Here is a 22,680-nt window from a genome sequence, read left to right as displayed (position 1 = left end):
CTCTCCTCAGGACATCTAGGATGACTCTGGCTCCCAATGTGGACAGCCACTACTGTTCATGGGAAGTACAAAATCTTCCAATCATTTGAAGTATACAAGATCTTTTTTGGGGGTCAAGGAAGCAAAGGGGACAGAGGTTCTTTGTTCCCATTTTCCACCACCATCAACAAAGTAGCACAATGGATAGAGCTCTGGGCCTGCAATCACAAAGACTCAAGTTCACATTGGCCTCAGACACTTATTAGCTACGTGGCCCTGGAGGGGTCAATTTAAACCATTGTCTGCCCCAATTTCCTCAGCTATAAAGTGGGAGTAACAGAGTTGATGTGAGGATCAAATGAGATAACATTTGCTAAGCCCTTAGTAAAGTGGCTAGCACACAGTTGGCATTTAATAAATGCTTGTCCCCTTCCTCTCCTCCTTTCAGTGTCTTGGTTAGACTTCCCTCTACCACTGGGCTGGCCTACCACTTGAAAAGCAGAATCTGAACTGGCTTGCTAGTTTTTCCAAGCCCCAAAGGCATGACTGAATCTCCTCAACCAACCTTAACAAACTTCCTGTGCAGCATCATTTTGTTTGACCCAATGGCTTTCACTTCTTCCAGACTTATCAGACATCTAGTGGTTAGTGTTTTTCACTCAGAAGACTTGCCTGTACGTACTTCAATGCCTTTAACCAACTGATTCAATAGAGCTGTTCTTATCTGATAATGACATTAGAGTAGGCTACACCAAGGCAGATATGATTGATCCAATAGACCCCCTACCCTTACAGTGATATTTGACATGTATGGTATAGTAGAAAGAACCCTGGATTTGTAGTCAGGGGAGGCTAGGTTTGAATTCCAGCTCTGTTTGTTATACTATCTATGTGTTCTAGGGCACTCTGGGTCTCAATTTCCTCATCTATAAAATAAGAGAGTTGAAAGAAATGATCTCTAAGGTCCTTTCAGGTCCAGACATTATTTGGACAAATATACTTCTTCCACGAAGCTTTCCCTAATCCCGAGTCAGAAATGATCTCTTTACAATGCCGTATTGATACTCCCCTCATTAATTTACCACAATCTATTTTTATTATGTTCATTTGTTTATACCCCTTGTCTTCCTTAATAGATTAAAGTACTCAAACATTTATTAAATGTCTACTACATATAAGGAAAAAGGAGAATAGGAAAGGAACAAGAACTTTTATATAGCACTAACTCTGGGCCAGGCACTGGGCTAGGTGCTTTACAAATATTTGTTCTGTATTTCACCTGGTCTTCACAACAACCCTGTGAGATGGTCGCTGTTATTATCCTCATTTTAAAGTTTACGAAACTGAGGCAAATAGTGGTTAAGTGACATGCCCAGGGCCACAAAGCTGTCTGAGGCTGAATTTGAACTCCAGGCTTTTTCACACCAGGCCCAGTATTCTATCCACTACAACACCTAAAGAGACAGCCTTCAAAATACTGAGAATCCAAAGACAGAAACATAATGAGTCCTGCCTTCCAGGTATTTACATTGTACAGGAGGGATGACAACATGTGCCCAGATATGTCAACACAAGGCAGTCAATGGAAGAAGCGCACACTAACAAGGGAAGGGGAAGAGGGGAGTGGAAGGGGGAATAGTGCAAAGGGGCAGGCTTCACTTAGGAGCCGCTAGCTGAAGTCAAACCTGAGTGGAAGAAAAGGATTCTGAGAAACAAAAGGGAGAAGAGATTACATGAGGCAGAGCCTCTCTGCAGAGGAAGAGAAGGGAGATGGACCACTGAGTACAGTGAGTAGTTAAGGACTCTATTTGGCTGGAAGGTAGAATACAGAAAATGGAGTGATGTGGAGAGAAGTCTGAAAAAGTAGATGGGAGACACAAAGGCCTTGAAATGCCAAGCAGCAGAGTTTATATTTCATCCTAAAAATAACTGGGAATCAAGAAAGATTTCTGAGTAGAGGAATGGGTGGGTCTTATACAGGAATATTAATTTGGCAATTATATGAAGGATGGATTGGATAGAAAAGACACTGGAGGCAGGAAGATCAATCAGGAAAAGTCGAAAGTGGGACAGAAGAGAGGTGACAGGAGGAGACAGAGACGAGAATTGTTGGTGTGGAACTGATGAGGCATGACAACAGACTGAACACTGGGGAAGAGTTGAAAATGACTGTGAGTTTACTAGCTCGTGAACCTAGAAGGGCAGCTGTATTCTCAACAGAAGTTTACAGGAGAGCAGTCGGGGTGAGGGGTGAGATATGGGGGAAATGATGAGAGGAGGGAAGGTAAGGTAGTATGTTATAAGAGGAGACAGAAGACCTTAGTTCAAATCCTGCTTCGACAACTTGTTGCCTGTGTAACACTGGGCAAGTTACTTTAAGAATTGAGTTCTCTGGGCCAGTCACCACTTCTGTAAAATAAGGAAGTCTGGACTCTATGACCTTGAGGGTCCCTTTCAGCTTGACACTGACAATGCCACTATTCAAATGTGAACTCCCAGGGCAGCAAAATGTATTATTTACCTTTCTGGTTCCTCTGTCACCTGACCCAGCTACTTCTGGTCTGCTGTCAATCCTGTCCCTATCCCTAGGCTCACTTATCTAGAACCAAGCCTCCCACCACTTCCAAGCCATTTTTAAACCACCCAACAGTCCCTTCCACCCCACCCCTTTCCAACTGGAGCTCTTTGAGCTCTGGTCTTCTCCATGAGAACATAAGCCCCTTGAGGGCAGGAACTCTCTTGCTTTTATATTTGTATCCCCAGCACTTAGCAAAGCATTTGGCACATTATAAGAACTTAAATGCTTTTTCATTCATAGTACATTGCCTAGCTCACTGCTACACACTAGGCATGTTTGCTAAATGAATAAATAGGAAGAGGATATTCAATTATCTATCCTACAAGACAAATCACTGGTGTGTCCTTAAAAATCCCTTGTGCTTTAATAACCACCATGGCTGACATAAATGGAAACTGGCTTCTTATCATTAAACTGGGATCTGTGCTCAGAATAAATGAATAAGAACCCCATGATTTCACAGAATTTCTTCTCAGATCAAAAGGTATGTTGTTGTAAAACTTGGAATAATTGCTATTTATAATAAAGAAAAACTCTTTGGAGAATCATGTTTTTTATCAGTCATATGAAGAAAGATATTGAACAGTAATAGCATTTTCCATTCTTTTTCCAAAGAAAAATTATGACAATAACTGATATGTGTAACACTTTAAAATGTACAAAGTATTCTATAGCTCATTGGGTTCCGAACAAAAAAGAAAATACTATTAAAAACTTGATCCAAAGAATTAGTTGAAGTACCATAACTAGAGATTAAAGGAGAAGACAATATAAGGATCACTGGAATAATGGACATGTCTTCGTTTGTTCAAACGTTTAAGTTTTCACTAGGTCTGAGAAACCATCTGGTGGAGGAGATAGATACATAGATACATAGATACATAGATAGATACATAAACAGATACACAGACAGACAGATAGATACATAGACTGATAAATAGATAGACAGATAAATAAATATATAAATAAATGAATGAGATGCTATGCCTGTCCTCCATAATATCATTTTATAACAGGGGAGAAAAGAAATATATACAAACAAGTAGAATATAAACAAGAATATAAGTTCATAAATATTCAGAGGAAGAAAGTACATGAAGGGGGTAGGGAGATACATGAATAGGATTCAAATGAGTGTTATCTGAATCTAAGACTTGAAGGATGGGTAAGGTTTTAATATGCAAACCTATTTCAGAGCTTGGCCCAGTTATACCAGGAGGTATAATTTATGTAAACTTGGATTATTAAAAACGTTAACATGATCAGTACAATAAGACTCTTCTTTCTACGATGATCAACCATAACTGTGAACGGCCTTTCTTTTTTGAGAAATTAGATATTAACAAACTGGGGATATGTTTTGTTTTTAAAATGATGTGGCCTATTTCTTTGTTCACAAGCCAGCACAATCAATGATGTCAGCACAGCTCTTGGAATAAGTGTGGTTAATATGTGCTCCCTCTACTGAATTAGTTGGTTCTAAAGAAGCAAAAGATAACATTGCTTCCCACATAAATATTTCTGTGAATTTCTCTCACCAAGCAGAGTGGAGTTGTTTCAAATTAAAAATAAAAGGAAAAAGAAATTTAGGCTCAGTCAATAGACTGAGTATAAAACTCTACACATGACAAAGTCAATTGCTATACTAACAGGGCTAGACAAAATGTTGTGGGATCTTACATAAGAAAATCCAGTCTAAATAGGACTTTTCATAAATTTAAGAAATGAGATTAAATACTTCTGACCCTGAAACTTAGTATCTGAAGATCCTATTTTAACTCCAAGTCATAATTTCCTTTCCATAAATAAAGTACCATCTGCAACCTGAGTATAATCCAATTTACCGCAAGATAAATGAGATTTCTGTTGTCAAGGCGATTTTATCCTAGCTGCTCAAAGAAAGAGAAAAATGAAAAAAAAAAACACAAGGAATCCTTCTTAAAGGAAGTAAAACACGAAAATCACAAAATTTATCAAAAAAATTTATAATTTTACAAATTAACATTTGTCTAACCTCATAACATTGTTGGCCTTAGGTAATAAATTTACTTAGCAATGAAAACGCCTTAAGCAGTAAAGCACAATAAGTAAAAGTACTTAAACACTACAAAAAGGTGTTTTGTTTTGTTGGCTACCCTAACTAATATTACAGAAATCTTTTTTAAACTCTCCAAAATTACTATACAGAATAAAACTCCAGCTGAGTTTTTTTCACTCAGATCTGGTGTGTCCTAGAGACATCAAACAATTTAAAAATAATACTTTTATGCTAGAATCTGACAAATGTTACTAACTTCAAAAGCTTTTTCACCTATTGTACTTCACCAAACAGATATAATTATAAGATCATATTCAGTTTTAAAGTAGTGAAATGGTGATGATTTCATTCATTTGGTCTGTATTTATCTGATTAATAGCATTAACTTCAAAAATGTTACCAACAGAACTCCATTGTTATACACAGATTAGAAATGTAAACATAGTTTTCCCACAACTACAGACTTCACAAATGATTCTGCTTATTTCAAAGAACAGTATGAAAGGCTGAGGTTAAGGCAACTAAAGAACACTACTGCCCCCTGGTGAGTCAAAAGGCAAATGAGTTTTAATTCAGTAACAACACTTGTTTTCTGTGAAACAAGAATAGGATATTATTTTGAGAAGCACTGACAGACAGAAACCTAGGCAATTAACTCAAACAACAACTGGGTTATATACACTAAGGCACTGCAAGACAAGGGACAGTCTTATTCATGGGTAAATTTAGTACCAAAACAGGAAAGCCAAGGAAGAGAAGTGTTGTACAAGAAACAAAATTCAAACAATGCTATGTACTGTGACAGCAGTTAAGGCGACCAAAGGTAACACAACGCTATTACTAGGTGAACGTCAGAAGTGCAAGAATCAATTAATCACCAAGTACTTATTCAGCATCTACTATATGCCCTGCTCAGTGCTGGAGGTTTGCAAAACACTTTACACATATTTCATTTGACCTTCATGATACCCCTGGGAGGTAGGTACTATTATAATCCCCACTTTACAAATGAGGAAACTGAGGCAGGCAGCGATCAAATGATTTGCCCAGGATAACACAGCTAGTAAATATCTTGGAATCTGACCTCAGAACTTCCTGACTCAGGTCCAGGATCTACCCAGTATGCCACTCAGTGAAACAATTCTTCCTTTGAAGGGCTTACATTCTAATGGGGGAGACCAAAAGTACATATAAAAACGTACAGCATAAATACAAAGTTAATACGTACAAATATACACAAAGTAGTTTGGGAGGGAGAACCCTGGCAGTTGGAAGGGGTAAAGGGGAGGAACCAAAAACTTTTGGGAGCACAGGAAACTTTTCAGATCAGAAATTCAAATTCCCCTCACAATACTAAAACGTCACCTGCATGGAAACTCCTTTTGACCCACCGGGACTGCTACCTCTCTCTAATTTGAATGGTTTTCAAGAACTTCCATATTCCGCTCCAACAACCTCTCTGAACTGAGGGTAGGTTGGTTCATGGACAACATATATACAATCCATCATCAAACTACACAGCAAAAATCATCAAAATATTTACCTTCAAAACACATATTATTCTTCCCTCCATCAAAACTCACAATACTATTTTAAAGTTTATTTTTATACTTAGAAAAAGTCATAAAAATATATCTTCAATTAAAAGAAATTTACTAAATATCTTGTTTTAAGCAATCTTCAATCCAAGGTAGAAAAAATTTTGTGTTCTCCATTTACCTTTTTTTGCTTCACAGTAAGAATGTTCAGGATTTCTTTAACTTTATTTATCCCTATCCTTGCTACATAGCATTTCAGATGTGTTGAGGGATCCCCTTTCTAGAAAGAGCAAAAAAAAAGTTTCTTGTGGAAAAGTTGATGGATTGCAGTTAGGAAACTGTGTAGTAATTTTAACAAGTCCAACATGCTCCCTGGCACAAAGGTCTATCTTTTGAACACATGTTCTCCTGACGATACTATATGGTTTCAAATACTGAAACTCAACAGTCTACAAAGAATCAGTGGTGAGTGCCTTAGAGACACATGCAGGGCACACAAAAGCTGCAGGATTGTTCCAAAGTTGACCTCTACACAAGAAGTGGCTTAGGGCAGTGGTTCTCAAACATTTGACTTCTAGAACCCTTTATACTCTTAAAAATTATTGAGCATTTCTTTCAAAGAGTTCTTATTCATTGTATTATATTGATTCATAGCTGCTATATTAGAAATTAAAATATCTAAGTATTATCATGAAAATATTTTTCACCTCATAGATTCCCTGAAAGGATCTTGGGTACTTCAAGAGGCTCCCAGATCATACTTTGAGAACACTGGTTTTAAGAATACTAAACATATAATCATGTGGCAAGAAAAGCTAGACAACCCTAGTGCTTCATCAACAGCCACAAAATGGAAAAAAGACCTTCGGGGAAGGTCTCCAGTATGTTGGGTAAGTCCTCTATGCATCTCTAAGGAAGAATATGTTCAAAAATCACCCAAAATAAGAAGGCATGAGTCAGTTACCATCTTCACTGACTGAAAGAATTCCCACTCTGATGAGATTACAGAGCCATCCAAGTATTGAAGTCTAAGCCAGTGGTCTGTGATATGAAAAGCTGTAGAAAGGCTATCTTTGAGATGCCAGGTGAGGCAAAACTAAAGAAAACAGAATTCAATAATAGTCACAGGGCGAGGAAGTACCATGCAGAAAAGCATGGATTCTAGAAAGCTGTCCACTGAGAAGTAGCTAAAACTATTCTGTAATTTTTTTCTTTCCTTGTGGACTCTCTGCCTTGGTAGTAGGTGACTGCTGTGAGGTCAGAATAAAAGCCACAAGGGCTGATCCAGAAACTGCTTACAGAGATGAAACGGCAAGCTTGGGGGCAGCACTTGGCTGCGACCAGAAAAGAAATGTACAAGAAGGACGAACTTTGCAGGTTGAGCCTCCACGGAAGATGAAAAGTAGGTACCTTTAACATGTTCCTGCTGCCAACTTGCCTTCTGAGCACTGGTTTGATTAACTACATATGAAAGCACTGCCCCGGGTCTGAAAATGACGAACTTAACTAAAATCTTTCCAATCAACTCAAAATTTAAAAAACAGCAATTCATACAAAAACATATGCATTTACTCATGTCCTGATGTTTTTTAAGTTTTTAATCTTTATTGACAGTTTTTCTCCATCTCTTCTTTGCAGACAAGGTTGGTCTCATTGTTCTTTCCATTTACATGGTTATAGTCATTATGTATGAGGTTTTCTGGTTCTGTTTACTCCACTCTTCAACTGTATAAATCTCCCCATGGATTTCTGAATTCTCCATATTCATCACTTGTTACAGTGCAATGACATTCATGCGTAAATTCATGTGCCACAATTGACTTAATTGTTCCCTAAAAGATGGCCACATCAATGTTCTGCTACAACAAAAAGAGCTGCTACAACTACTTTTGCACATATTTTTTCCATGCTTTGACTTTTTTGTGGTATATGCCTAGCAGACGGTTCCCTGAATCAAAGAGTATAAATGTTTTAGTCACTTTCTTAGAATGATTCTAAATTACTTTCTAGAATGATTGGGCTGATCCACAACTTCACCAAGAGTGTACTAGTGTACCTGTCTTTACACAACCTCTCTAACACTGACTATTTCTTTGCTGAAAGAAACTAAAAATTTTGATTTGAATTTCTCTTATTATTGATGAGAGAATTATTATTATTGTTATTAATAATAATAAACGAGCAATAGTCTTTAACATTTGCAATTTTGTGGAGAATCACTTATATTCTTTTACTACTTGCCCATTGGAAAATGGCTCTTGGTCATACATAACTGTGTTTGTTTCACATGTATCTGGACTATCAGACCTCTGTAAGAGATGCTTTCTACAGAAATCCCTCCTTCCCTCATCAATAGTTTTCCTTTGCATTCCAGCTACACTGAGTCTGTGCAAAAGCTTTTGCTATTTCATGCAACTGAAATTAACTATTTTGTCTTTTGTAATTGCCTGTTTCTTGTCTAGTTAAGAACTGCCATGCCTTGCTATAGTTATGAAAGACATCTGCTCTGGTTCTTTTCTAAATGTTTTATTGTGTGAACTTGAATACCCAGATCACACATCCACTTTGAGCTTATTATGGCATATGGTTTAAGATGTTGATCTAAACCTAACTTCTGCCAAACTGCATTCCAGTTTTCCCAGCAGTTATCAAAGGAAATTATTCCCCAAATAATTTGTGTTTTCAGGTTTATTGAAAACTGAACAATTAAGAAAAACTGTTTCTGATTCTTCCTTATCTGATCTCTTCCATGGATCTACTTTTTTCTATTTTTTAATCAATAATAAGGAGTTCAGTGATTACTGCTTTATAGTATAATTTAAGGTCTGGAACTAATCTCCCATTTTCCCCTTTATTTTCATTTTTTTCATTATTTCCCTTAAGATTCTTGACCTTGTGTTTCTCCAAATGAATTTTGCAATTATTTTTTTTTTAATTCCATATAGAAACAGCATGGCACAGTGAATGGAGAACCAGACTCAAAGTCCGAGGTTCAAGTCCATGCTCTCTCTGACAGTCTGGATGTATGACCTTGGGAAAGTCACTGCTCTAGGCAATTCTCTAAGACTGTAAATTGCAATGAAGTTACCAACTATATCACGTGAAAGATTTGCCTGATTTCAAAGTTCCCTATACCAATGAAGTCACGGGTCCAATTCCTATCCCTATTTATAAAGTTTGACAGTTTGACTTAGTATGGGACAAAATCTATCTATTAACTTAGGCACTAAAGCCATTTTTATTATATTGGTATGATCTAATCATGAACAAATGAATAACCTTTCCATTATTTAAATTATTCTTATTTCTTAAAATGTGTTTTGTTACTGGATTTCTATGTTCTGATTCTCAAGACAACTGAGATTTCTGAATGCATCAAATTTTAAAATGTGTACATTAAACTCACGGTCTCCCAACTTTGTTGATTAAACACCCCACTGTTCTGAGCATAAAACCCTAATATCAATATATTTATTTTTAAATTATATTTGCATAAGGGAGGGAAGATTTAGCTTCCCCGCATACATGCAGGGTTAACTGATGTAATCACAGAAAGAGAAAGATAAGCAAGAAAGGAGATACCTATCTAAGCCCTGACGTATCCCTTATGAAGTATGGAGAAAATTATCTGATTGAACTGGAAAGGAGTGTGGGTTTGGAGTGTGGGTTTGGATGAATACAGATCCCTTAAGAGACAAGGCTGCCAGCCCTGAGGTAGGTCAAAGGTCGGAGGCAAAGAACAGAGTCCTGGAGTGTGAACCCTGAGCTTCTGCCCCATGGCATCTGGGTGCAAGAGGACTTTCTCTCCTTCCTGTCCCACTGGTAGAAGAATGGAGCTACAGTAGGAAACCATGACCAAGAGCATTCAAGGAACAGGTGAAATACAGCAAACAGAGACACAGAGAGGATCTGCATTCCTGATAGGAAGCAGCTTCAAGGAGTGTGACCTGTGGCAGCAGAGGAAGACAGCTGCCTATAAGTTAAAGAAAGAACTAGTCTCAGAGACTGAGAACTGTGAGGAGCAGCAAACCCAAAGAGCCCAGCGGAGCAACTCTAATTTAATGTATTTGGTCATTTCAGTGGGAAGATCTTTTCCATTCATTAACAGCCCCATGTGACCTGCTTAAATCACGTGGAAGCCTAAGTCACACGTGGTGGCAGGAGCTTGCTGAACAGGTAGAACAGGAAGAGTAGAGCAGAGCTGGGAGGAAGTTGGTGAGAGAGCTTGGGAGTTGAGGAGAGAGGACCCAGGCAGGCACAGCTAGTCTCGTAAGTGTTTGTTTGTGGAAGGCTCCAGTGGTGGGGAGGGGGGCTTGGGAATGGCTTTGTCCTCTGCAGTGACAATGTATATTGACTTCTTGGTCACTAGGACAGATTTGGCTTTCTGGTATTGGGATTTGGCTTTCTGGCATAGGAGTAAATGTTTTTCTTCTGCCTTCTATACAGAGAGTCTATTATACTTTGAGATTCAGAATTACGCTGACATATTCAGAGTTGCCCTCAGTGCAGTGAATATTGCTCAGGCAATACATTTGACATCATAAATAGGATCGCAGGGTATAAAAATCTCTATTTGGAGGCAGAAAAGATTTAGAGGAAGAAACGGATATCCCAAGATGAAAGAATTTACCTTATTCTGCCCTAGCAAGGGAATGAGCTAAAAGCACTAGATCCTGTGAAAACTGGGAACCAAGGTTACAGAAGGGGAACCTAGAGATTTGGAAAGGTGTTTGCAAGGAGTACCAATAAGACCAGGGAAAAAGCTGGCAGGGGAATGTAGGAGAGGCTGGATTTTATTAACTAGTTACTATATTATGTGTAAAAGCAGAGATGAGCTACTGAAGGAAAAAATTCAGATGAAAAAAGAGTTAGCTAGTTTGTATGGGAATTCTCAGTATTCAGGCTCTCCCTTAAAAGAGCAAGGGGGTGGGGGTCTCAAGTGGAAGAAAAGGCTGTTCATATAGCTCAGAAGAAAAAGTCGAAGGCTGACAAAAGAAGTGTGCATACAACCTTTGTACAGATGCAGCCTAGTTGCCACAGCGACAACTGCCAGGAGAGTACATGGGAGAAACATACCAAAGTCAGAGTAAGAAAATGAAACAATGTTAGAGGAGTAGCCTTCTCACGCTGAAGCTCCTCCCATACTAAAGCAAAAACAAGAGAACCCAGTGGGAACACAGTGTTTGGGGAGATAATTGAGGATTTTACTCAGCAGAAGGTCACAGATATTTTGACTTGGTTTACCCAAAGGATGGGAGAATTGTTAATATCTTGGATGGTGAGAATCAGTGATAAAGGGTCTGGAGAAGTATCTATAGGTGATGGGAACTGCTTGAAATGTTTAGGTATTAGAATCCTTTTGTACAGCAAGCTTTTAGAGATTACAACATGCAAGGAGGTAATAATATGACTAATCTGTTAGCTTTGGCTGCAGAAGGATGTAAACAGTATCCTACTGACTCTGTGTGGCCTAGTGGAGACAGACCCTGGTATTCACTTAGGGACTGTCTAAGAAAGTTAATGGAGGTGGTAATGAAGACTGCCACAATGATCAGAAACACAGATGTGTACTATGAAACGTAGCAGTTTTCCATAGAAATATAATAGTGAAGACGGCTCCTCCTGCTTATAAGCACTTAAGTTCCGACTAATAATTGGGGATACAGGAAACCCTCTTTCAGAGGGGCTGGACAAGATTTCATAGTTAAGTGACTTAAGGGACTGAGGAAAAGATAAACTTCCTCAAGAAAGAAAGAGTAAATAGACAGCAGATTCAAAGTCAGAATAGACTGACAAGAAAAGAATTATGTACTGCTCTATTGAGAGCAAGGGTAGATTTTGGAAGCATAGATGGTATTCCAACTAAAGAACTATACAAAATGCTCCAAGAAAAGATGCTTAATACTAGACAAAAGAGAGAAGTAAGAACTGCCTCATAGATCCTCCCAAACCTTTTATCCAAGTTTGTCACACCTTCAGGGAGAAGAGGAAATTTGTAGAGCCCCAGCTCAGATGAAAGAAATATACAGACAGGATTACAGACCCTATATCATTTGACCAAATATTAGAAAAATGGATCAAATACTGTAACCAGGGCATTAGTAGTTACTGGGGCAGAGGTCTCCCTTACATATATGAAAACCCTGATAAGTTTAAACATGGAACTCCTCTCACCATTGCAGGACTGAAATATCAGCCAGACAAGTCAAATTAACAATGAAAACTGGACAATTACCTAAGAAAGAATATACCATGCTAACTGCACCCATTCCTGAATACATCATTGGAATAGATATATTGAGAGGTATGACTTAAAATTTATCTGAGGGGAGATCCAATTTGCAGTAAGGAAGATAGTAATTAATACAGTTTTAGTGGGTAAAATAAAAATGCACCCAATCACTTTACCTGAACCTTCTGAAGTAATTACTTTAAAGCAGTATCATGTGCCAGCCAGGTGGGCGAGATGAAATTACTATTATAGCAACACACCCAGCACAGGCTCTAGCAGGGGAAGTGGCAGATGGACTCCACAAGAAGAAAAAAGGACATAAAAACTCTGTGAGACTTGAGACACGGTTTTCTTAGCTATGGATATATCCTACATGTATGCCTTACTAGCACTACACTCTAAGTATATGCTCACTGGAAGACCCCACCTTTTTTCCCATGGGTGCTGTGTACATCTGTGGGAGGGTAAGCCCTCTAAATGTATGGAGAGGAATATTTCATAAATACTGTTCTTACTATGCCATCTAACTAAATGTCCTTCTTTTAAGCTAACTGTGTCTACTGTTTATTGAAAATAAACTCACTGCAAGCAGACTTCAGAAAAACCTGGAAAGACGTATACGGACTGATGCTGAGTGAAGTGAAGGGGACACCAGGAGAACATAGTGGACAGTAACAGCCATGTTGTACGACGACTAAACTTTGACAGACATCTCTTCTTAGCTATGCCAGGACCTCAGACAGCTCCAAAAGACTCTTGCAGAGAAAGAACTACGGAGCCTGAATGTAGGTCAAAGCATATTATTTGCTCTCTTTTTTTGTCTTTTTCTGTTTGTTTCTTCTTTCTTGTGGCTTCTCTCATTGGTTCTAATTCTTCTTTACAATATGACTAATGTGAAATAGATTTAATATGAATGTATATGTAGAGCCTATATCAAATTATATGATGTCTTGGGGAGGGGGAGGGGAAAGATGGGGAGAAAATTTGGAACTCAAAATCTTATGGAAGTGAATGCTAAAAAAATAAATAAATAAATAAATTTAATAAAGAAAAAAGAAAATAAGCTCAATGGTGGGAGCTTGTAAGCTATAGTTTTAGGAATATAAATCCACAGCATACCTTTCTACACAAGGTAGGAGATGCCATCTAGGGGACCTAACCTTCAAGTAAAAAATGTGCGCTGGGAAAAAGGGAAGAAGGTGGCCCCAGGGCAGGGTACTACATATATGTGTACTATTATACTAATAATTACATAAAACAAACAAAAAGTAAAAATTTTAAACAAAAATGAATAATATACATAGCATGACTATAGTGAAAATATACTCAATAGGAAAGTATATGTAGAATCTATACAGAATTGTATGCAGTCGTGGGGAGGGAGGGGGGGAGTGGGGGGGTAGGTGGGGGGGATAAAATCGCAATTGTATGGCAGTGATTGTTAAACATTAAAAAAATAAAAAAATATTAAAAAAAAAAAAATGAATAATATTTGATTCTCAAATTGGTAAGAAGCCACTGGTTTAGTGAGTAGGAAAGTGACGCGATTAGACCTGTACCTTAGGAAAATTACTTTGGCAGCATTACGGAGAATAACTTAGAGAGGGGAGAGTTTTGAAAAAAGGAGACTTATTGCAATGGTCCAAATGAAAGCTTGTGAGGGCCTGAATTAGAGTAGTAGCAGCTACATAAGGAATGAGAAGAGGTCAGATGGGAGAGATTTTATGGAGAGAAAAAAGACATGATTTTACAACTGATTAGATGTGTGGGATGAAGGGGAGTGAGGAGTCAAAAATGACAAAAAGATTGCAAACCTGAGTGACTAGAAGGATTGTGGTAAAGTTCGACAAAAGGGGGTAGGTTTGGAGAGAACGATAATGTAATGGGATCTGCAGTGAAGATCATAACACATCCATGCCTATGTATCTTAAGTGACTCGCTCATTCCTGCCAAAAATGAAAAGGTTGGGGAAGATAAATCTTATTCACCAATCACTGCCCTGGAGCACAGAATGCCCCTGTCAAGGGGTGCCGGCCACAACCAGGCCCGATCTGAAGGGCAGGGAATTGTGCTCACATAACTGCTAATGTACCTGGAGGGGGCAGAATGGACAAGTGTTGAGCAGTAACAGATGAAGGGAGGCGTGTAGTTGGTTGTGTTGGAAAAGCCCTAGAATAGGCTGTTACAGGAAGAATGGGATCTGACCTATCTTCTTCCCTTTGAGTTCATTCAATGGCCCCCACTAAGTTGGAGACAACTTAAACAAAAACACAGCCATTCCCCTTAAAACAAAACCTATGTCTTATAGAAGCTTAAAATCACAATCAGCAAAAGACATTTTTGGGGGGAAGAGGAGCAAGGAAAGCTAAGAAGTCAGTACGGCTGGCCCTACAAGATGAACCCTCTGCAATCTAGCTTCTGATTTCATCATCTGCCTAAAACTGCTCTCTCCAAAGTCATGAATTATCACTGCCACATCCAAAGGCCTTTTCTCAATCCTCCTCCTAGGTGAGCTCTCTGCAGAATTTGACACTACTGATCACCCTCTTCTGTAATACTCTATCCTCTCCTGCTTCTCAAGATACTGCTCTCCCCTGCGTCTCTCTTACCTTCCTTCCAACCTGTCTAACCATCCTTCCTCAGTCTCTTTCACTGATTCTTCATCAAGGGCACACATACTAACCATGGATGTTTTTCAAATGTCTATCCTGGCACCTCTTCTCTTTTTCTTCTACATCCTCCCACTTGGAGATCTAACCATCTCCCTTTAGGTGCAGATGCAATTTTCATTTCTATATGAATGATTCCCAGATATATATCTCCAGTCACAAATCCTTCCCCACTTCTGCCTACTGTCAAGTCTCAGCTCAAATCCTACCTTCTGCAAGTCTTTCCTGCCATCCTTTCCTCTCCACCCCCCACCACTGCTTGCTCCTTCCCTCTAAGATTATCTTCCATCTACTCTGTATTTGCTTTGTACGTAAACACTATTCTGAATGTTTTCTCCCCACTTCCATAAGAATTGGACCAGGAATCATATTTTTTGCCTTTGTTGATATTCCTAGCACTTAGCACAGTTCCTAGTACGTAGTATGGATTTAATATTATTGACTATATTAGATAATGATAAACTCAGAGCTACTCTACAGTCACTTTACCTGTATCTATGCTCATGTCCTCACACATCACATCCTCATCCTCATCCTCATCCTCTACCCTACCCACCCTGATTTCCTCTGGGTGATCTAAGTAGCTTACATCATTACCTTATGAAACTTTTCAGTGATAATTTATAAACTGTTAATTAATATTTCTTTGGCACTTTTTACTCGTGTCACATCTAAAAATCATCTGATGCTCTTAATAAATCATGTCAAATTTCTATTAAAAGGTGGCAGGGTGGAGCTCAATATATTTGTGAAGTCAAATCCAAATTTTTATTTTGTCAGTAAGTCAATAAACATTTATTAAGCACTTACTATGTGCCAGATATTGTGCTAAGTGCTGGATGTTGCAAAGAACAGAAAATATTTTTAAAATCCACAGGACCTCAAAAGTTATAGTTCAGATCTCCGTCATATTCTAATCATTGATTACACAGTCATTTATCATGAATGATGCTAATTCTTTGGTGTGTGTACAGCCTAAAACAATTTTTAAAAAAAACTATTGCTAACATTTAATCATAAAAATCAATCTATAACCTTTTCCACAATTTCTTCCTATTATAGAATTTAATGACAAATATTCCATCAAAAAAGCCATCTACAAAATAAAATAACCTTTCGAAGAAATATTTAAAAGTACCAAATTTCTTTTATGTATGATGCCAAAGCCTATTTTATGCAAATAATGACATGCTAATTTATCATCAATCCCTGTCCTTCAGTTTTAAATTACCTGCTTTTAACTTTTCAATAAAACCACAAAGCTCCAACGTAGTCTGGGCCTGGAGGAACAAAGTACACTCAGTTCACCTGGAAACAGTTTCCTACCTTTGAATCTTCATTGCCCACTCCAAGTTCTAACACAGCTTGAGGAGATTTCAGCTTTGCTTGATTAGACTGAGCCATTTGAAGGTTAAGCTGCCATCCAATCGTCTCAAGCTACAACAGACAAAGACAGATGGAAATCAGATGGAGGAGAAGCAAAAAAAAAAAAAAAAAACCCAGCCCATTTTAAGCATGGTTCCCCTCACAGAAATGAAAAAGAGTAGCCAACAAGCTACCCCGTATCAGACTCAAGTTTCCTTCAATAGTCTTACCCTCCAATTTCTCTCTCTACTGACAACGTGGCTTCTTGTCATGCCTATCAGAATTAGCAAAACAAAACTGTGTTTATTCTAAAAAGTAATGGTTCTATACAGTGGCCTAAATAACTCCAGGAAACTTATAAGGAAACCTACCTCCCTATCCTTGGTAGAGACTTAACAGGCTGCTGTGCAGAATAGTGCCATCAGTTCTCAGATAGGGTCATTGATGAATCTGTTTTATTAACCTATCCTTCGTTACATGGGAAATTTCTGTGGGAGATGGGTTAAAGGGAAGTGGCAGCAATGCAAAAATACATCACTAAAATATTTTTAAAATAATACTTCAGAGACTGAAGGAAAGCATACAAGAAAGGCAATCACTTTCTGGCACTAATGCCTTTCTCAGATAAGCTCAAAGCATTTTAAAAGACACTGCAGGAACTTCATTAAGCAAATAACAGTTCTTGGTAATGTGTGATGTTTAGCTAGTTTAACAAGCAGGTCTTGAATGAATCCAAGAAGTATAATAGTCAGCGGTGCTATCCCAGAACACTGCTTTTGATAACACACAAACTTATTTTTTCCATGGAATATAAATATACTTCATGAACACAAAGGTAAGGCAGACCACAAAAAAGTGAAACTATGGTTGTTCGATTTTTCTTCCTAATATATCAAAACATATGAGTTTGCTCTGACTAAATTTACCAACTTACTAACTCCTGCAATGTCAAAACCAATTTAAAGTCTTGTATCTTACTTGTTTAAATTTCAAGTACCAAAATGCATTAGAAAGTTTTGTGAACTATAGTTTAAATATTTGATGATATGAATAAGTAACAAAAATATAAGACTACCGGATGACACTATCAAAACAATTTCAGATTGATTAATTTATTAATTACTTTAAAAAGATTGCTAAACAACTGGAAATCACAGTAGGAACGCAGAGCCAAAATGGAAAAAGAAAAATTTAAGTGTTTTCTTTTGAAAGGTAATAACTGGACAAGAAACTAAAGTGATGGCCAGCTATGGCCCTGTCTAGCACAGTACCTTTCAGGAGACTAGGTATGAAAATGAGGGAGATGTTGTACAGACATAATCAAATACCACAAGCTAAAAATCAATTAAATGGAACATTTTAAATAAGGACCCCTGATGTACTGAACTTTATCACGGATGTACAATAGCCCAAGGCATCAACCCACAGCTGTTTCTGAGTAACCACATACTACACACTTTCAATAACTGAGGATAAACACATGCTAGCATATTTCCGCTGCCTGGGACAATTCCTGATGCAATATGTCACTGTAATCATCAAAAAGCATTTACTCAACACCCACGTGTATTTTCACAAACTGTTTTGACTGGTGCCATGTCTAGGAACATCAAAGAGAGGCAAAAGAGACCATAGCGGTCATCTAGTCCAACTCCATAGTTTTGTACATGAAGATAATGGGGCCCAGCAAGTTCACATGTTCTGCCCAGTGTTACACACGTGGTAGCTGTCAGAGATGTGATGTGAATCCAGTCTTAAGACTCCTACTATACTACAATATCTCCCTGAAGTAAAGACAAGATATGTTACAGCTGAGAGAGCATGTAGGCCATGTTTTCTAACCTACCTATTTTGCAGAAGAGGAAATTAGTGCTCAGAAAGGACTTACCCAAGGTCATAAAACATATCCAATCAGTCAGTCTCCTCAAGTGTACCTCCACGATGTCTCTCCCAGCTGACCCCTTCTTCTCGCTGCCATTACCCTATTTCTGGTCTTTGTTACTTCTTGCCTGGACTACTGTTCTAGCCTTCTAATTGGCCTCCTCAGAAGTCTCTCCCCCACTCCAATCCATCCTCCTCACAGCTGTCAAAGGTGATTTCCCTAAAGCACAGATCTGACCACAATATTCCACTACTCAATAACCTCCAACAATATACTTTTGGCCAAATAAAAATGCCTCTGTTTGGCATTTAAAGCCTCCGTAGCCTGGTTTCCACTTACCTTTCCAGCTTTACTGTACAAGTATCTTTTACATACTCTCCAGTCAAGTTAAACTCTTTTTGTAGATGTTCCTCACACATAATATTCCACCTCCTTGCCTTTGCACAGATTTGATCCTGTGGCTGAAAGGCCATGCCTCTTCACCTCCATCTCTTATAATATTTCATTCAAATGTTAAGTTCAGGAATGAACTTCCATGAGAGGCCTTGCCTGATCCTCCCAGCTACTAGCACTCTACCAAAAAAAATTTAGCAGGTATATATTTTGACCCCAGGGGTTCTTCATTAATCACCAACTGTGAGAAATCTCTCTCACAAGCAGTTATCTAGCCAACCTTAGACCCACTGCTGATTACATTATAAGGCAATCCCTTCCACTTCTGGAAAGCTCTAAATGTTATGAAATTCTCCCTCACATGGAGGAGAAATTTGACTCCTGACTCAGACTTCTGCCACTCTGAGCTCCACACAATATATCTCATCCCTCATCCACACGTCTGATGTCTTCCCAGTGAAACCACAGGTCCCCCAAATAGTTCAATTATCTTGTTTCATGGTCATATCTTACTGCTGAGGCATACCAAGTCAAAGAAAGTCCACTAAAACCCCCAGATAGTTTTCACAACTGGCCAGCCTCCTCAATCCTGTAATTGTGAAATTTATTTTTTTAATCAAAATGTAAAGCTTTAAATTTATCTATTTAAACTGTATCAAAGGTATTGATAATGACACTAAACAGAACAGTCAAGGGAAGATCCCTGGGGTATCACACAAGATATCTCTATTAATTACTGATGTTCAGGTTCATCTCTAACCATCATTCACTGTTCTTTGGGCACAGTCATTAATCATTTCCAAGTCTATCTACCTATCCTATCAGCTAGCCTACACTTCTTCATCTTATTCCCTAGGATATCATGAGAGATCTTGTCAAACGTCTTGCTGACATCCAAGTAAGCTAGATATCTGGCCTTGCCCTGCTCTTTCTATCCCACACTCCATTACCTCTTCCATGTAAATCCAATTATCATAATACTTAAATGATACCCTGCTCTAATACGTCCACAGAGTGTAAATTTTGATGGATCTTTTTCAATAGCAAATCATGAAACGATAAACAAAGAAGGCATAGACAGATGTTAGTGTGTATCAGTGAAGGCAGTACTCACAATCAAGAAATCAGAAATATTGGAAGTCCTGAGGTAGTAATAATGAGGGCTAGGGTTAACCCATGCAAACTTCTGTAATTCTTATCCATGACTTCCTATGAGTTTGCTACAGGCAGTTTAACCAACATGCCGGGGGATTTTCCTTTTTTTGACATCAGAAGGATACCAGAAGATACATCCCACCACACTCTCACCAGTCCTTCTTTTTGAATCTCATGATTTTGACAAAATCCTTTCCTGCAAATCTTGTTTATGATGTGTTATAGCCTACTCTTATCAGTCACACATACTCATTGCCCTCTGGGTGATACTCATTTTGAATCCTTCAGAGACTATAATGTCCCATGATCTTTAGTCATATAATACCAACAGAAGAGGATAATGGCGTTAAAAGGATGGACAGGCACTTCCTGGGCACACAAGCAACAAGCTAGCAGACCAGACATTTTCTCCAATCCCCATGATCTCTCAAACCTCTCCAAAACAGAAATTAGATGCCAAAGATAAAGCCATTTCATCTGTCTCCAAGGTCTAGAACATCTAGAATCCAAAGGAATGTTTAAAACCACACACACACAAACACACACACACACACACACACACACACACAGTTTACTGATCTGAGCTCACTTTGCACCCCTCCCCAATCTCCTATGCTACCAGCAGAGCAAGACTGCACTAGCAGACCTTAGTAGACCCTTACTTCTCAATTTCCCCTCCCACTTTCTAGTGTCATGGAGAATTTGGCCCAGAATGCAGAAGTTTGCTCAGGGCTTAACAGTCAGCAGGTTAGTCACAGCCCTTAAGGTACTAAAGCTTTCCAGGAATGGCAACCCAGAAGCACCAGTGCTACAAAGCTCTGCAATAGCAGTGCCAGGGAAAACAGGTTCTGAAGTGTTGGTGCCAGGCCAGAGTACTGAAGAACAGAGGGACTGGGATAGGTCACCAGAACAGGATAAGCAGCATGGGAAGGGGAGGATGGAGAGTTGGGGACAGGCTGATTCACAATCCCTTGAGCGTGAGCAAAGAGTTAGCATCCAGTTGGGGCCAGGCTGGACCATCCAAAAGTCAGCTGAGGCAGAGACCTAGACTGGTGGATCATGAATTGCCATGTGTGGGAGGAACCTGAGATGCTTTGAGATCCAGACCCTAAGGAAACTACAATCAGAAGACAGGGAGTCAAAAAGCAAGTGATAAGGAAAATAAGGAGGGGGAAAGACTGAAAATCCCAAAGACTTACGGGGAAAAAACCCTCAAGCCTTGAACATAAACAAATAAATCAACAGGAAAAATAGTAACAACAGAAGGAAATATGGCCTCCAGATCCAGCTAATGAGTTCAGACATCTATGCATAAATACTACAAAATAAAGGGAAAAGATCCAACACTTGAAGAGATAGAGGATTCTATAAAATTTGAGAACATGGAAGTACCATAACATATTGTTCATGAGTGGTTTAAATGAGAATTATGAGAACAGAAATTGTGTCCTGCACAGCAAAAATAATGAACAGAATAGAAAAATTTGAATCTGCAATGTCAAGCCTCACCAAAGAAACAAAATAGAGAGCAATAGGTTGGGAATGCAAATACACAGAAACGAAGGACAATCTAGAATAAGAGATGCAAAAAACCAAGAACATTAAAGGAAAATATCCTCATTATGCATATGGATCTCAGAGACAGGATGCATGGACACAACTTAAAAATCATAGATCTCCCAGAAGAGTATGTCAGAACAAAAAAATGTCAACACCATAATGAGGGAAATAATAAAAGAAAACTGCCCAGAATGTTTGAATGTAGAAAATGAAAGAGGAATAGAGCTCAGGACAAAACCCAGGGTGACCCCAAATAAAAGAAACGTGGGAGTAAATAAATGCAGCAGGCATGGACAGCAACAGCAACAGAATGACAATAGAAAGACCAGTAAAAGACTGCTTTCTAAATATACACAAAAAGACAGGGATGGGCATGGAAATATGGTGGAGGTAACACTGAAGAGGCAGACCTGGGCCTCATAGACAGAATCTAGTGACACCCTGCCTACAGGTGAATGTTTCTTTTGTGAGACTACATTACAACATCTTTAAAAAAGTTAAGAATCTCAAGGGAAATAATGGGTGGGAGAGGGAAACTAAGAACAGAGAGGATCCTAGCAGTACCAGATCTCAAATTATACTGTACTATGAAGCAGTTACAATAATTTAAAAAAAAATTGGTACTGGTTAAAAAACTGAAAAGTTGGTTGATGGACCAACAATGCCAAAAGTCAAACAAGATAACATAGTTTTTGATGAATAAGCTTCAAATTGGTCGTATTATTAAGAAATCAGAGAAGAATAGAAGGAGGTCTATTGTACAACTGTGACTAAAGAACTAATTCCTCAACATGGGATAAAGATCATCAAAGAAGATAAAATGGACAATTTAAATTACATAAAATTGAAAGGCTTTTTGCATGAATAAAATCAACAGAGTCAGAATTAAAAGGGAAGTAGCTAATTGGGAAGAAATGATAAATGTCAAATATCAGAAATATTCAAGTAATAAATACAAATACATAAGTATAAAATATATTCCTCAATGCATAGGATATGAACAGGTAGTTAAATTTTAAATGAAGAAATACAAATTGTCAACAACCATATAAAAGAATATTCCAAATAACTGATACAGTCATAGTAATGCATTGATAGTGGAACTGTGAATTTTTCCAACTTTATGGAAAATGATTTGCAATTATACTTTTAAAATGACAATAAACTATACTTTGCCCTTTTTAAAATTTTATTTATTCTTAGTATTCAACATTCATTTCCACAAGATTTTAAGTTCCAAATTTTCTCCCCATCTTTTACCTACCCGCACCCTGAGATAGCATGCATTCTG

The 22,680-nt window shown here is 38.3% G+C and overlaps 1 protein-coding gene and 1 long non-coding RNA gene across 5 annotated transcripts in view; one reads left to right on the top strand and one right to left on the bottom strand.

The window, feature by feature from the left end:
* COMMD10 (COMM domain containing 10) overlaps positions 1-22,680 on the bottom strand; it is a 221,068-nt gene that overhangs the window by 150,292 nt on the left and 48,096 nt on the right. For 3 of the 4 annotated variants that reach the window (XR_011964407.1, XM_072597116.1, XM_072597117.1), the window contains one exon: positions 16,361-16,471. The exons of the other annotated variant lie outside the window; for it this stretch is intronic. Coding sequence is in view for 2 of the 3 variants with exons in the window: in XM_072597116.1 (XP_072453217.1) it covers positions 16,361-16,471 (111 nt within the window). In the remaining variant the exon portion in view is untranslated. The remainder of the gene's footprint in view (positions 1-16,360; positions 16,472-22,680) is intronic. 4 annotated transcript variants of the gene reach the window in all.
* On the top strand, positions 10,323-13,729 carry LOC140496833 (uncharacterized). The gene is made up of 3 exons (XR_011964408.1): positions 10,323-10,402; positions 12,316-12,437; positions 12,913-13,729. It is a non-coding gene; the product is annotated as an uncharacterized lncRNA (long non-coding RNA).

The sequence above is a fragment of the Notamacropus eugenii genome, chromosome 3, assembly GCF_028372415.1.
Source record: "Notamacropus eugenii isolate mMacEug1 chromosome 3, mMacEug1.pri_v2, whole genome shotgun sequence".
NCBI lineage: Eukaryota > Metazoa > Chordata > Mammalia > Diprotodontia > Macropodidae > Notamacropus > Notamacropus eugenii.
The sequence above is the reverse complement of the archived record's forward strand: the minus strand, read 5'-3'. Positions and strand labels throughout refer to the sequence as shown.